General features: G+C 39.9%; 1 protein-coding gene across 1 annotated transcript in view; it reads left to right on the forward strand.

Annotated features, from left to right (window-relative positions):
* Window positions 1–15,591, forward strand: part of LOC137261318 (syndetin-like) — a 57,697-nt gene extending 42,106 nt beyond the window's left edge. Inside the window, exons 20-27 of the mRNA XM_067799051.1 lie at window positions 1,915–2,037; window positions 2,384–2,481; window positions 4,450–4,546; window positions 4,754–4,912; window positions 5,459–5,580; window positions 6,355–6,453; window positions 11,648–11,738; window positions 12,123–15,591. Coding sequence (XP_067655152.1) covers window positions 1,915–2,037; window positions 2,384–2,481; window positions 4,450–4,546; window positions 4,754–4,912; window positions 5,459–5,580; window positions 6,355–6,453; window positions 11,648–11,738; window positions 12,123–12,236 — 903 coding nt within the window. The 3' untranslated portion in view covers window positions 12,237–15,591. The remainder of the gene's footprint in view (window positions 1–1,914; window positions 2,038–2,383; window positions 2,482–4,449; window positions 4,547–4,753; window positions 4,913–5,458; window positions 5,581–6,354; window positions 6,454–11,647; window positions 11,739–12,122) is intronic.
* The last annotated feature ends 1,168 nt before the right edge of the window (window positions 15,592–16,759 follow it).

Here is a 16,759-nt window from a genome sequence, read left to right on the forward strand (position 1 = left end):
GGGAGAAGTTATTACAGTTAAACAGATCGTCACTTTTGTCATGACATCACAATGCAACTGTATACAAATGGCTGCTTTAATTGAGAGTACTAGAAGCACAAGAATAATTCAAATACATTGCGTTACTGATTTAACAATGGACACAATTCTTTAATGAAATAGTTTTCTTTAGCTTTATACTGCATGGCATCATTAGTATTCATCTTATAAAAAGATATTGTTTTAGATTTTTTTTTGTTTCCTGCTGCACATTTGTCAATGTGAGCACTTAAGGGGATGCACCTGGTTTTAGGGTCATTAATATACTGTTTATGGGCATGCATTCTGTCCCTCAAGCACTCTATCTGTCCAATGTATTCTTCATGACACCCTTGGCATATAATAACACAACTAATATGTTTTGTGGAACAGTCCATGTTAGAGCATACATGAAATAGTTGTTTCCTCTTTTTGACCTTTATACATGAACTTTCAAGTATGTACTCACAAGGTCCACAATATCCCCATTCACATTTTGAGACACTGAATTCTGTAGGTTTAATACATGAGTTGAATTTGGCATGAGTCAATATGTGTTTTAAGTTATGGCTTTGGCATTTACATTTTATCATAGTTACATAAGCAATAATCCGATTCATTTTAATATCAACATTTAATATTGGAACATTTTGTCTTATGATATGAAAAAGTTCTGGATTCTTGGGATTGTGTATTGATATATATTCCAGATTGACAGTGTTATTTATTTGTTTATCATGAACTTTTAACAGTGTCTCTCTGTCTGTGTTCATTGCTTTCTTTCTTCCATCTTCCACAAGTAGAACTTGGTATCCAGAGGACTGTAGATGTGATTTTAATTCTGCTAGTGATATATTCCTTGTCGGTATTTGAGACACATTCATGCAGATACGTCATGCTAGATTATTGGGAATGCTTCTCATTTTATATGATGCGGATGGTAAGATGAAAAATGTAGATGTTGTTTAGTAGTTTAGTATATTAGAACCAGATATGTAGGAAAAGGAGGGTACTCATGGGGGCAAATGATTTCACGGTCACGAGACCAGTGAACAGCGTATTTATTTTACCAAACACCTCATTGTTAATTTTGAACTGTTTGAAACATGGGTATTGGATCATACACTTCAGCCAGTGTGTGAATCAAAGGATTTGAATTTTGCATGTTGCCATTTTTTTCATGTAGCTGTTGTCTTAGTAAAGTTGCTGTGGTGTAATTCCCCTTCTAAATATTCACAGGGACTACTTTTGAACGTTTTGTCAAAATTTATTCATCATAATGCGAGGCAAATCTTTTTGCAGCGATCGCTAGACATGAGAATTACAGTGTTGTCACAGTTCCCTGGGGTGTGGTGTGGTGTGTATGTGTGTTCAGAAAGGTTTGCAGGAAGTATCCATGAAGTGGCATGACCTACCACCTTTTCCATCGGATACTGTAAGCAAATAAGCATTAGTCAGGATTAGGGAAAATGTGTTATTTTCTTAATAAAATTGATATTTTGTACTTATCCTGACTCATGACGTCAACCCTCCCAACCTCCCATTCATGTCACTTGAACTTTCTGTAAATCTTTGTGTTTGGGCAGCGAAAAGTATGGAGAGTGACAAATATGGCCGATAATGTGACCAATATTGGCACCAAATATAGAAATAGGGAAAGTGAGGGTACTCATGGGTGATTTTATGTCCTCTTTTAAAGAAGCGAACTTCAAAGGATTTCAAGTGTTCCACTAAAACTTTGGATAGAAGAGAGAGACAAGCAAATAAACATGAGTCAGGATAAGTATAAGATAATAATTTTATTCAGAAAAATACATCATGTCTGCTGTTAATATGTTTGCTGACTTGTGGTGTGGTTGTTTGACACCTTCATGACCGCAGACAATTCTTTTGCAGAATGTGTCCCATGACCGGACAGTCAACAACCGTTTAAGAACAACCCTACATCGAATACACGAGAGGATGATAGCAGGGTCAAACATGCCTGGCAACATGGCAGTCGAGTCAGAGGATAACATGGTGAGTCAGGAAATTAGGGGTAAAGGTAAGGGAGGATATAGTCAGTAATGAGATTTGGTGTAAAGTTGAGGGAGGATAAATTTAGTCAGATTATGCATTATGTTAAGGGAGGATATGGTGAGTCCAGAGATTAGGTGTAATGTTAAGGGAGGGTATGGTGTGTCTGGAGACTAGGTGTAATGTTAAGGGAGGGAATAGCGAGTCAGATTTGGTGGAAAGCTAAGGAGGATACAGTGAGTCAGGAGATTTGGTGTAAAGTTAAGGGAAGGTATAGTGAGTCAGGAGATTTGCTCTAAAGTTAAGGGAGGGTACAGTGAGTCAGGTGAGTAGCTTATGTGTGTTTCAGGACAAGATTCCACCAGCCTCCATGTCTACAATAGTTGACCTGCGGTCCAGGGAGCGATTGTATGGACTGGCAGAGAGAGTGGTGGCCGCGGAGTCCTTGTGAGTACAACATACTATAGTGTGTCTACTTGGATGAAATATATAAATCATAAATAGTTTGATACATGACTTCCAGTAACTCATTCTGTTCAAGGCTGTTGACCACAGTCATAATCAGATATTGTTTCCTGTTGTAGAGTTCCTTCCAGGATGAGATTTTTCATAGTCACAGCAGAGTTAACAGTAACTGTTCAGTTCTACCTGATAATGGGGCTGGAACAAGCCCTGGAATGTAGGACTCCAGAATAAAAAGAAGATGTAGCCCAGAAAAATCTCTATGTTCATCATATAGTATCTTCTAAAATGCTTCAAGCTTCTAACCCTTTGAGGATGTTAAATGTAGGAATGATCAGATGTTGTCTTCTGTTGTAGAGTGTTCCTCCCAAGATGTTAAATGTATTCATGATCAGATGGTGTCTTCTGTTGTAGAGTGTTCCTCCCAAGATGTTAAATGTAGGAATGATCAGATGGTGTCGTCTGTTGTAGAGTGCTCCTCCCAAGATGTTAAATGTATTCATGATCAGATGGTGTCTTCTGTTGTGGAGTGTCCCTTCCAAGATGTTAAATGTAGGCATGATCAGATGGTGTCTTCTGTTGTAGAGTGTTCCTTCCAAGATGTTAAATGTATTCATGATCAGATAATGTCTTCTGTTGTAGAGTGTCCCTTCCAAGATGTTAAATGTAGGCATGATCCGATGGTGTCTTCTGTTGTAGAGTGTCCCTTCCAAGATGTTAAATGTATTCATGATCAGATGGTGTCTTCTGTTGTAGAGTGTCCCTTCCAAGATGTTAAATGTAGGCATGATCAGATAATGTCTTCTGTTGTAGAGTGTTCCTTCCAAGATGTTAAATGTAGGAACGATCAGATGGTGTCTTCTGTTGTAGAGTGTTCCTTCCAAGATGTTAAATGTATTCATGATCAGATAATGTCTTCTGTTGTAGAGTGTCCCTTCCAAGATGTTAAATGTAGGCATGATCCGATGGTGTCTTCTGTTGTAGAGTGTCCCTTCCAAGATGTTAAATGTATTCATGATCAGATGGTGTCTTCTGTTGTAGAGTGTCCCTTCCAAGATGTTAAATGTAGGCATGATCAGATAATGTCTTCTGTTGTAGAGTGTTCCTTCCAAGATGTTAAATGTAGGAACGATCAGATGGTGTCGTCTGTTATAGAGTGTCCCTTCCAAGATGTTAAATGTATTCATGATCAGATGGTGTCTTCTGTTGTAGAGTGTCCCTTCCAAGATGTTAAATGTAGGCATGATCAGATAATGTCTTCTGTTGTAGAGTGTCCCTTCCAAGATGTTAAATGTATTCATGATCAGATGGTGTCATCTGTTGTAGAGTGTCCCTTCCAAGATGTTAAATGTATTCATGATCAGATGGTGTCTTCTGTTGTAGAGCGTCCCTTCCAAGATGTTAAATGTAGGAATGATCAGATGGTGTCATCTGTTGTAGAGTGTCCCTTCCAAGATGTTAAATGTAGGCATGATCCGATGGTGTCTTCTGTTGTAGAGCATCCCTTCCAAGATGTTAAATGTAGGCATGATCAGATAATGTCTTCTGTTGTAGAGTGTCCCTTCCAAGATGTTAAATGTATTCATGATCAGATGGTGTCTTCTGTTGTAGAGTGTCCCTTCCAAGATGTTAAATGTATTCATGATCAGATGGTGTCTTCTGTTGTAGAGTGTCCCTTCCAAGATGTTAAATGTAGGAATGATCAGATGGTGTCATCTGTTGTAGAGTGTCCCTTCCAAGATGTTAAATGTAGGCATGATCAGATGGTGTCGTCTGTTGTAGAGTGTCCCTTCCAAGATGTTAAATGTAGGCATGATCCGATGGTGTCTTCTGTTGTAGAGTGTTCCTTCCAAGATGTTAAATGTATTCATGATCAGATGGTGTCGTCTGTTGTAGTGTGTCCCTTCCAAGATGTTAAATGTATTCATGATCAGATGGTGTCGTCTGTTGTAGAGTGTTCTTGGGTGAACAGCTGGAATTTCTGCAGCCATTCCTGGAAGACATGATCCCACCGAACAAGAAAGCATTCTTACAACAGTTTTATTCTCAGGTAACCATATTAGGCTGGATAGGCGCCTATCATATCAGTGTGCCTCATAATAGTTTTTACAGTTAGGTATTTCCGGTAAATTGTTCATTTTAAGTGGCCAATAAGGCCTTCCTTTGTAGGACTCTAAAGAGTTGATCAATTGTCTTTTAAACAGTTTTTGACTGTCTTCATCAGACAATTTATTGTGCATGTTATGGTTTCCCACAGACTGTAAAGATGGCAGCAGAATTACGGAAGCCCATCTACAAGGCTGTGGCAGTGCATGCCATAGACTACGAGTTTGTCCTGCAACAAATGAGCAATGTTCGGTGGGATGTGAAGGAGATCATGTCACAACACAACAACTATGTTGATCATCTACTTGCGGTGAGATACACATGTATTGCAGAAGATACCTGCTGACATATCCACTGTCGAATGCTTCACCATGTTACACCGTACATTTTAGTTCTTAAATTGTTTCCTTGTGACAGACCTGTATTAGTTGTGATATTGATACAAAGATGACCAAAACCATCAGCATAGTGGTATTATCTTCAGACAGCCATGAACACCGCGAAGAAGGGGATTTTGCAGTGTCGCCAAGAAAAGATCAAATTACTTTGAAAGGATCGTTCTTTTTTTGAGTGCTGCCTGCTTACACAGCTTGGCAGCTACAATAATATTGGAAGTAGGTCAAAGCCCACAGGGACATTTGACAACAACACTTCTCTGTTTATGGGTTTTTTGTATATTTTTGTTAATGTCATCACTGATACTGCTCAGTCACAAGGTGAGAATTCAGAATTTATTAGCAAAGAATCACCCAAGGAAAATCATCCTTAATTGCATGTATTTGAATAGTCTCATTTTTCCTGTAATTACTTTGTTGAAGTCATAGAGCAAGCTTGCAATGAATATTTATGGTTTCAGAGTCTAGTAGAATTCCACAAGAAGCTGATTGAAGCTGACCGTCGGGTCCCAATACCTAAAGTGGTGATGGACCTTCTGTGGGAACACTGTGTCCGACTCTGCAACAGGACTTTCGTGGATGGGTGAGTATATCTGCCATAGTTTCAGCCTGTCTCACTCAACTTAGACTGTTCTGATCTTTATAACAGATCTGTATATGTGACACCCCACAAACATTATGAAAGTATCACTGTTAGCTATCCTGAGATAGTTTATTAGAAATGTTTAATGTAATATATGTCTTTCTATGATTACTTCTGTGGTTGCTTTTGTTATTTGTGGTAGTGGTCAGCCGAGTTGTCTCAAACACTGCCATTTGCTGTGCAAAAATAAGTCCCTTGGGCAGGCCTAGGAACCTGGGATCATGAGTTTGAGTCTCAGTCGACTACAGTTGTGTCTGTATTGCCAACATCATACATGTGTTTGTGTATTGTAGTTGTAACATCTCAGAAGTACATTGGGCTTTCCTCCCACATCAACAAACATGCTTATGACGTAATTGGAATAATGTTAAAAGTGGTGCTTACACTAGGGCTACAATGTTAACCAATTCCCTCCCTGTCTCCCAGAGCAGTTTCTAGAACACATTTTATGACTTGTGATTTTGTAGATATTCCAGAACACTTCAGGTGAGCTCCAGAACCTTGGGGCAACGTCACATTGTGTGTATGATAAATAGATAACTTATCATTCAAGTATGTATCAATTATTTACTGCACATGCATGGTGTTATGCTCCCATGACACCAGTTTACTGTACAGTAATGGCATAGGCTGCTATGGCACATGTAGCTTCTTTGTGTTGATGCAGTTGTTGTGGTAGACCTTAAGCCCGTGGTGTGACATCTGTTCATGTAGGTATGCTAATGCCAGGAAGTGCAGCAACGAGGGCCGGGCTCTGATGCAGCTTGACTTCCAGCAGTTTGTCACCAGGCTTGACAGAATCACAGACATCAAGTACGTACACAAATATGCTTTGTTATATTGTCGGATTAGTGATGTAAAGCTGTAGTTGTTTCTCAGGTTAGAATACAAATGGATAATTTTTCCATATCCTGACTCATGCTATATGTCTTATCTCCTCTTCCTTCCAAACGGTTAGTGGTAACTTAAATCCCTTCAAATTCCCAAGAAGCAAATGTGCATTCACTCACCTTGAGCCACCTCCCTTTTCCCACCTAAAGTGCCCACATGACTGCACACATGTCAAACCTCATTCCCCTTGATCGCCTGAGCAGACAGTTGGTCTGGGTTCCTTTGCAGCTTATCTTTGGTTTATTTTTGGGTATTTAGCCCAAATTCTGCTGTGATTGCCTTTATTATTCATCATAATTGGAACAAATATTATCAAAATTTTGTCAGTTAATATGTGTCTTTTCACCTTGTTTCAGGTGACTGTGTATTGTAGATAGTGCCGACAGCATACAGCGCTTGACTCACACCCTGGGATTCTTTTATTGCTGTATTTTGGTTGATTATGCATTGATGTTGTTGTATATATACTGTTATCATTATATGCATATGTTTGTACTCTGACATGGTGTTCCCCTGTGTTATTTATTCATAACATTTTATGTTTGACTTGTAAAAATTTTTCACACGTGACTCAAAAGTTTGAAACTAAATTTACACAAATTTGCTTTTGTCAGGTTCAGCGAGTCTGGGTGTCTTGGTGAGTTGTTGTGGTTCCATTGTGATTATTTTAATTATGGTTCTGATGTCATCTCAGTCGGCGCTATCTCAAACGATGGCAGAGGTAACAGTCCATGCCTCAGGTAAGAGGAAGTCCTCTCCAGTCAAGGCTACAGCTAAATATTCTAAGACCAGGTCGAAATCATTCTCGAAAAAGTCGTTGTCTTCTAGATATTCATCTAGATCGTTGCAGTCGGCAAAACCTACACATTCGGTGAGTCTTGTCTGTGCACAGTTGTCGCCGAGTAGTGTGCTGATGCCTGAGGGTGCAGCTGACGTCTCCAATTATGATAATCCTCTAGTACTGAAACCACTGGTCTTCAGAGAGTCATCGCAGAGATTGTCTGATGCTGCTCAGATGGTAATGCAGTTGAGAGGTCTATCATTGCCGAGGTCTTCTTCAGGATCATTGGTCTCATTGAGGGACAGTATGCCAGGGGCATCATTGATTCAGCAGAAGCAGATGTCTGTGGAGAAACTCTAGCATTTGAAAATGCTATGCCATCACCGAGATCAGATAGTGAGACTGCAGCAGTTGTCATGCAGAAGCTGTCTCGTAATGCTGAAGATTACAATGCCTAAGACATGATCACCTGTAGGATGTATCAGGTGGTACAAAAGATATCAATATCCAGTCTATCACAATCCCACAGATGAAGTCCATCTCCAATGTTGCTGATAATTTGGAAGAAACTTTTGGTAAAGCTTTGAAGACTTTGGGTCAACATACTCCTGTGTTTAGCGCAAGAAGATTTAGACATCACAACATGGAATGTTTCATGGAGGCGCAAAAGATTTCTACCTGGCCTCTGAAGTGAAGTCACAAAGCTACCAAGTTGAAGATAAGAGGATAGCCCAGCTTGAAACAACAACGTAGTGGGCATTCTTCAGCTTAGCGATATCGCGGGTGATTAATGATGCGCTTTTAAGGATATTCCAGAATCCCTAAACTGAAAAAGGGCTTATGGTTCTGTCTGTGCTTGTTACACAGCATGAAGATCAAGGATTTATCTCTGATAATTTGGTAACTATGTTGACAGGCACTATACCTGGTTGTCCCACATCCAGTCATTCCTGTACAAAAGGGAACTGTGGGTGGACATCTAGTGCAGTATTGAAAGAACTGGAAAATACTACAAAACGATTACTTTGTAGAAGTGCTGTGAGAAGACTACAAGATCCAGGTGAAGTCAAGCCTCCATTGACCAGCAGACCATTGGTCCACACATATCCAGATTTACAGAGAAACAAGTTTAGAGGAGTGCTTGATTAACACAGACTTATGCCCGGGTCCTGTTCTCCAATCTTCCAAGTGCTGAAAAAGAACTTCAAAGAAAAGTTCCGCCTCATATACAATATGAGACACTTCAACAGATAATACCCATCAAGACCACAGAAGTTCAAGATGATGCGTCTGCCTCAGCTGAGCCATCTCATCCGACCCATCGACTTTATGGTGAGTGTGGATCCGCAGGATGCATACCTTGTCCTGAAGTATGCAGGGTCCAGGAAATATCTTCAGTTCCTGTTCAACGGGAAACACTGCCAATGGAAGGTACTGTCATTTGGAATTTTGTCAGCTCCATGGTTATTATGAGAATAATCAAACCAATCATCACATAACTACATCAGAAATGTCTGCTCAATGCTTTTGATCTAGATGATCGTATACAGATCAAGACGCAGATCTACTCAAACAACAGCTGAAGTTTACGATCAACCTGTTGATACATTTGGGTTGGTTGGTAAATCTGAAGTCAGAATTGGAACCATCGCAAGACTTTGAAGTTCCTGGGCATCAGATTCATAACTACAGAGAATCGAATTCAGGTTTCAGACCACAAATGGAAAACCATACTATCGCCAATACCAGAAGCCCTCAGCAAGCCTCTAAACCTCAGAGTATGGCTGTGTCTACTAGGCTTAGTGACATTGGCACAGGATCTTACATACAGAGGAAGACTGCAGTTAAGACCCTTACAGTGCTTCCTGATAAAAGATCTCAACAATATGCAGAAGTTCAGCCTGCAACAACATCTAAAGCATTACCTGCGTTTGCGGTGGAACTACGCAAGAGAGCCACTGTACATCCTCCATCTCTATATCTCCCGAAGGTTGGGGAGACATAGAGATGGGTTTCAGCTATGAAGTTGCTGCAAGCACATGCTTTACAGAAAGAGGAGCCTCCACATCAACCAGTTAGAACTGAAAGCATTAATAGGAGCAGCTCTACACTGGAAAGTGAAACTAGAGAATCAAGCCCTGATGATACCATCAGACAACACAACGATGGCCTTTTACATCAACCTGGAAGGGTCCACCAGATCAACTTGAGGATCAAGGCTTGCCACATACCAGGGGCAAAGAACGTTCTAGTTGATGCCTCGTCCAGACTAGTATGTCCATCACCCACAAAGTTTAAGCTTCATGTAGAAGCCTTCCAGTTCATAACAGAAACAGTTGGCCATCATCTCATCAGTCTGTTTGCAACCGGATTCAACAAATCAGGTGACGACATTCATCTCGCGGGTGCCCTATCCACTGGCATTGGCTGTTGATGCCCTAACCATATCTAGGGAGGGTCTAAACGCTTGTGTGTTTCCTCTGGCAATCCTCTTAACAGAAGTACCACGCAAGATCAACTCGATGGAGATCCTGCAACTGATTTTGGTCGCGCCTCACTGGCCAGCAAGATCCTGGTTTCCAGACCTCATAGAGAAACACAGCAAACCTGTGTTGAACCTCCCAGATTGGCGGAACCTCCTCATCCATCCTCACACCAGGCAAAAGCATGTATGCAAGCTTACACGTATGGAACATAATACTTCCTGTTTACAAAGAAGAGGGTACGCCAACAGGACAGCAAGAACTCTAATAATTGCCCTTACGTCGATCTACACATAACCTGTGTGATGACTAGTGGAGAAGTTTCGACCAATACGCTACTCATATGGAGTTTACAGCCAGATCGACTCACCCACAAGTGGCAGACTACTTATGATATTTGAGGTCTACCAGACACCTAAAAGGATCCACACTGTCAACTTATGTAGCAGCAATCAGCTCAGTCATCACTATGAAGACAGGAGTGAAGTTGATGAAGGGTCCGAAATTAGTTGCATTATTGAGATCCTTTAACTTACAGGATCAACAGCAGGAGAGCCAAGCACCTGCATGGGATCTTAATGTTGTATTGCAGCACTTCATCAGTGAAGATTATGAACCTCTATTGCAGACAATCTTTTGAGTGGCTCACACAGAAAACAATATTTCCTTAGTAATGCAGCTAGAATGTCCAAAATCCATGCCTTACAGGATTTGAAGCTGTCAACCACGCTGCAGTCAACCTATGACTTATGTGGGACTTCGTCGCTAAGAATCAGTTACCAGGACAACCAGATCGTCAGTTTTATGTTCCGGCTCTGTGGAACATCCTAGTTCCAAATGACACACAGGATTTGTCCTTATGTCTGATAAGAGCTTTGAAGATCTACTGACAAAGAAGTGTTGCAAGAAGAATGACGTTCAAGCACTGGTTTATGCCTTTTTCTCCTGCATTGACTGTAGAAGTCTCATGGGCGACTGTCTGCTTTTGGATAAGAGCAGTGACCCTAAGAGCATATAAAGCAGCCGGGTTAGAGCCTCCAAGAGTTTTGAACCCTCATGAAGTAAGAGCATTAGCCTCAGCACGCATCCTCCATAGGAACTGCTTGATCTTGTCAATTATAGAAGGTTGTGCTAACCACTATCTATGAGATATACCTATGGAAGATGTATCCTGTATACGTCAATTTGGGCTTCTAATGGTAACACAGCAACTGGCAGTGGCAAATCAATGTTAAAGAAAATCTCACTTTGTCATGCAGACTCGTTGATGCCAGGCAACTGATCCATTGCCGACAAGATAAGTATCTTACAAGATAAGTCAGCGCATGAGTGACCTAAGACTCAGTTTTGGTAAAGTCCCTCCTTAACATATGGGTCATTCCAGATATCTAGACAATGAGGCATCTTGTATATCTAAATCTGCATAGTCTATAAAGATGACTTCTTCATAATTAGTATGAGTCAGGATACGGAAAAATGTGTAATTTATATGATAAAATTTATATTTTATACTTATCCTGACTCATGAGGTGAAGCCCTCACAACCATCTCACCACTGGGGCTTCCCTGTAGGCCTGTTTGGAGGCATATTGTCAAAGAGTGTGAGGTTTGACGCAGTAACATGGGAACTTTTGGTGGGAAAAGGGAGGTGGCTGAAGATGAGTGATTGTACTTTCGCTTCTAGGGAATTTGAAGGGATTCAAGTTTCCACTGACCATTCAGAAGGAAGGGGAGAGAAGCAATACAGCATGAGTCAGGATAAGTATAAAATATCAATGTTGTCATAAAAATTACATATTTCTATATCAGCATTAACTGATACTCCTGTAAGACTTGTAACTACTGGTTCCAGGCCAATACCAGAGAGGGAGTTTGTGGAGACATACATCAAGGCGTACTACCTCCCTGAGAGTCAACTTGAATCATGGCTACAGGATCATAAGGTATCAGTGACTCTTGTTTACTGCACAACTGTTGCTTGTTTAGTTTATCGTGTTCAGTACTTGCCAGTACTATGATAAGATGAAACTGCTGACTCTTGTGATAAACAATATTCACTTTGTTCTGTGTCTTCAGGGCAGTATTGAATAAGTGAAATAAATATGTTTCTTCATGTATGTGCATCTGTCTGTACTTGAATGCGAGTCACTTGGAAACAAGGTACTGTAGGACTACTTACGAAGGTGTTTGTACTTTGAATGTGAGTCACTTGGAAACAAGGTACAAGGGGAAGCCTCATTTGATCTTCTTGTTGTTTTGACTGGGTTCTATGTTCATGACGGTACTTCTGTGTCCCGTGATCTGATATATTGTTTATGTCTGTCCAGGAATACTCCAACAAGCAGCTCCTGGCTCTCATCAGCTCCGTGGACCACATCAGTAAGAAGGCCAGACAGAGACTGACCACTGTGGTGGAAGATATGGACCGAGTCCGAAGGTAGCACTGACCTCCATTCCTAGCAGCACAGGTCAGACTGACCAACCACCATTCCCATGCCTGTCCCTTGATGAGCTCATAGCAGCAGAAAGTGCACCATTCCATAGTCAGACAGTGTCACAAACACATAGTTCATGGATGATGTTTACCAGGCGACAGATGTGTACCAAAGACACCAGACATTGTATGTCTTTATAGTTTGCTGAGTATTAGTCATCAAGTGAAGTGTTGTGTGTAAATGGCTGAAACAGGCAGTCTATTACTGGAGTTAAATCCAGTATAATCAGTGAGGTGCCTCATCATGGATACAGATGCGCTTAGCTCCGTTCATGAAGGGACATCCCAGTACTCTGACATTCACAGCTTTACCTTGTTGATGAGCCATTCAAAGTATGTTTTTGTTTTCGGTCTTTCAGCATTGAGCTGTAATATGAAGAACTGTGTGTTTTCATACTTTCACATATTGTGCGATTATGTAAGGAAATATCTCCAAATGTTTCTTTTAGGCATATTCCAGATCCTTGTGTAACCCTGGTCGTTATTGATAGTGACAGTTATGGGTCTTCAGAGGTCGGGGAGGGGAAGGCATGAAAGTTAAAGCTGGCAATCCTGGTCTGTGTGGCAGTAGATAACATTCAGTGTTCAGTTTCACACCTTAGACGCAGCAGTCATAGCCTTTCAAACATGACACTGTATGTTCAGTAGAAACTATCTTCAGGTTAGAAATTACAAATCATCTTCATGATATGTAGCTGTTAAGTATGTGAATCTGTGTGTTGTATACAGCCATCCATTCAGTTACTTGTGTTGTGTACAACTATTATTGTGTTTGTTGTGTTGTACACAGTCATCCATACAGGTACATGCAGTTATTGTGTTGCTGTCTGCTGAATGGAAACTGGAACATTAAGGAGATACTGACAAGTATTATCTGGACGTTTATGTCAACATGGAAAATATGAAATGTTATGATTGAAACATGTTCACTGCAAGAGATGTATAATTCAGTTTCATGATGCAGACATTTAATCAGGGAATCATTCACAATCATTCTCCCACTTTGTGATCCACTAACGGATGATCTGAATTATGCAATCCTGTAAACCATCCCATCATGAAGGACAAAGAAGTGTACTCTCTGTATCCAAACATTCCTGAAATGTAACATACTTAGAAACATAAGAGGACATGCATCTCACAATTCATGTGTAGTGAGAGACAGACAGGGATCATTTTGGAACAGTCATTGTAAGATGGGTTAATTGTTGAGGTCAAGGTATTCCAGGGATAATGAACTGATGATAATGAGAGGATGATGTAAGGAGAAAGTTCAGGTGCTGTTACAGTGTAGATGATAGTGCTGTTGAAGCTTTTTGGAATTCATTAAAAGTATATTGTAATTCATTTGACCAATAAGGCAAGAACTTTCAAACCTCTGTTCTAAGTTCAAATACACAAGAATATGTTTTTAGAAGTATTGCTGTTCTGGAATGAGTTGACTGGCATGGAGATTCTCAGTTTGTGAGTAAAGCCACATACATGACAGATGATCACAGCTGTCCTCAAAGAAATCATTAATGCACCCCAATAATTGATACATATAATATACAGTGCTCATGTATGTATTAGATTTGATAATGAAAAATGTAACTCCGTGTTAGGCTGTATATGGAATTCTATTTAAATCATTGTCTGAATGTGTAATCAAAACGTTCATATTCTTATATACATATATATGTTAGTGTGAAGTGACATGTGACAGATTCTAAATATAGTGAGAACATGTTGATGTCCAGATGTACAGTGTGGATGTGAGGGAGGTGAGTGTTAATGTGCAATGCTGTTTCAAATCTTTCTGTGACTATGGCTTCAGGAAGCATGGGTTTGACTGGATTTGTGCTTGGAACATCTTACATAATTAATCTAACTTTACTGTCGGCATAAGATGAATCATGTATCTATTATCTCTGAAATAAAACTCTTTAGAACAATTACTTTTATATGATTGGAGGAACCATTACTATTTCCAGTGACCTTTTGGAACTTATGTTCCAAGAGTCATTTCCCAATGTATGGCTGAGAAGTGTTGTGAAAGTTTTACTGAATATGGTATGACAGATTATTGTTAGAGACATTATTTGAGTGGAAGATTGCCTTTAGGCATGTGTTAGTAACCATGGTAATATTCACTCTAGGTATGTGTGACATTGTAGTAAGATTCTGCTGGTACATTGAGTATTGTGTACGTAAGACAAACCTCTAGTAGCTGTAAGAAGCTGTATATCACCAGTATACAGACTGTATATCACCAGTATACAGACTGTATGTCACCAGTATACAGACTGTATGTCACCAGTATACAGACTGTATGTCACCAGTATACAGACTGTATGTCACCAGTATACAGATTGTATGTCACCAGTATACAGACTGTTACAGAGGTTAAGCACTGGAGCTGGATATGAGGATACACAGGGACCAAACAAAATCTCATACTCTTTCACATTGAAGTTCATAGATATTTTGACTGGCTTTAGGCTGCAACGAGATCAATTTCGGTGTTAGCTATGCAGTTAATCCAACTTTACTTGCTACAAGGGGTGGCTGAAAAGTTCTGAGTCTTTTCTTTTTCTCTACGTTTGTAACAAGTGTAGGGGTATCATCTCTCAATTGTGCCAGATCTGGCAGATATGGGAAATGTGTAAGACTGCAGACATACATTACATTGGAACATGGTGGAACATGCTTTACCTTCAGGGATGATCAATGTCTGGCTGGTACAAGTGAAAACAAGACTCTTCCATGTTACAAAACAGTCTAAACAGCTTGTACCTAGTCTCTATCCTGCAGAAATGTGCTGTCTGTTGGTATAAGTTTTGAACTGCATACTCTGGTATGTGTGTACTAAGTTTGTATTTCATAGATGGGTTCAACCACCCCTTGTGATGGACTGTGGTAAAAACTAGCAAGAAGTAATGATTCCCAGGTTTGCAGTATTCTCATTTCTAATGTTGACAAACACAACATTTAATACAATCAGTAGTGTAATGTAAGTAGTATGCCAATACATTTGTGCAGTTTCTCTTGTTCCTTTGAGACCAAGATTCTCGGCTTAGTCTGGTGGTAGTAGATGAGGACTCTTCAAAACATGTGTGGCATTTACTTTAGTGAAGTGATTTAATTGAATTAAATGTATTGACTCACAAAATGGAAAGTGTAAAGGTAGTCAAAGTAACTTCATTGTTACACAGAATCACTGTCCAAACATATCTTATCAAATGTACATTAAGATATAATTGTTATATTGTATTAAGTTTTTATTTATACAAAATGTATATACAAATAAATACAGGAACTACTGACGTTTGTTTGTTTTGTGAACGGTATGGAGCAGACAATTATGGTCATAGATTCCCGGTGCCACCTCAGTCTGCAGCAAACACATTTGAAGAAATTCACACTAGATTTCATCACATCTCACTCCACAAGAAAAGCCCACAAACAAGGAGGACGTCATGGAATACCTTTAGCTACCCCGTATCTGGTATCATGATATAAATGTAATATGCCTGTCATCACACAAAACATATTTTCAAGCATGTCCAAGTTTCATATCTATTCAGAAGAACTACATGTGCTGACCCTACTTACGTTTATGGCATGGTCACATGTAGCTAATATTTCAAAGGTCCCTGGTCGATGATAGGGGGCACTGGTGGGTTCCACCCAGCATTTCACAGATGTTAGGGCGTGGGACAGATTTTTGCCTACATCTGTGTCACTTTGGTGCAGTAGTCTTAAAACCATAGATGATCGGAAAAATACCCTTCCTGTCACGAACAGATTGCTGGCAAGGTGTCTGTAGTATCTCTCAAATTTGCCGATTCTCAGCCAGGCCGAGCATCGTGAACTAATCTTTCATAGCGAAAGTGAATATGTGACCTTGGCATTAGTTAAAATACCCGGACTTGTTTAGGAACCTGACAACAGATGATATCATGTCCAACATTTCGCACGAACTTAGAATTTGTCTTTCATAACTATTCCGTATTTTGCCTTCACAGATTTTCATGCTTGGGTAAACATTCTTTCCCAACCTAAAACATCTAGTCCTGTTCATTATTGTTTGATAATCTGTCATATTTTCTTACGATTCACGGTATCCATTAACAGATACACCTTCTTCGTGAGAAAGTATTTTACTGTACTGTCTTCAGTACTCCGGTAAACAAACAAACACAAACACAAACACACACAACTAATAATAACTAGCAAACAACTTGCCTGTTTGTAGTCTCACCAGACGCAACATCATACACTTATAATGACACATATCAATTATTATAACATATCGCAATATTGACGGGACCGGGTGGTCAGGCTTGCTGACTCGGTTGGTTGCGTTGAACGATGCTCTTGCTGTTGAGTTTGGCGTTAAATTAAACTCACTCACTCACTCACTCACTCACTCACTCACTCACCCAGTAAAGTATATTATTATCGGAAAGTCGAATATCTCCATCTTTA

Source organism: Haliotis asinina, chromosome 14, assembly GCF_037392515.1.
Source record: "Haliotis asinina isolate JCU_RB_2024 chromosome 14, JCU_Hal_asi_v2, whole genome shotgun sequence".
Lineage (NCBI taxonomy): Eukaryota > Metazoa > Mollusca > Gastropoda > Lepetellida > Haliotidae > Haliotis > Haliotis asinina.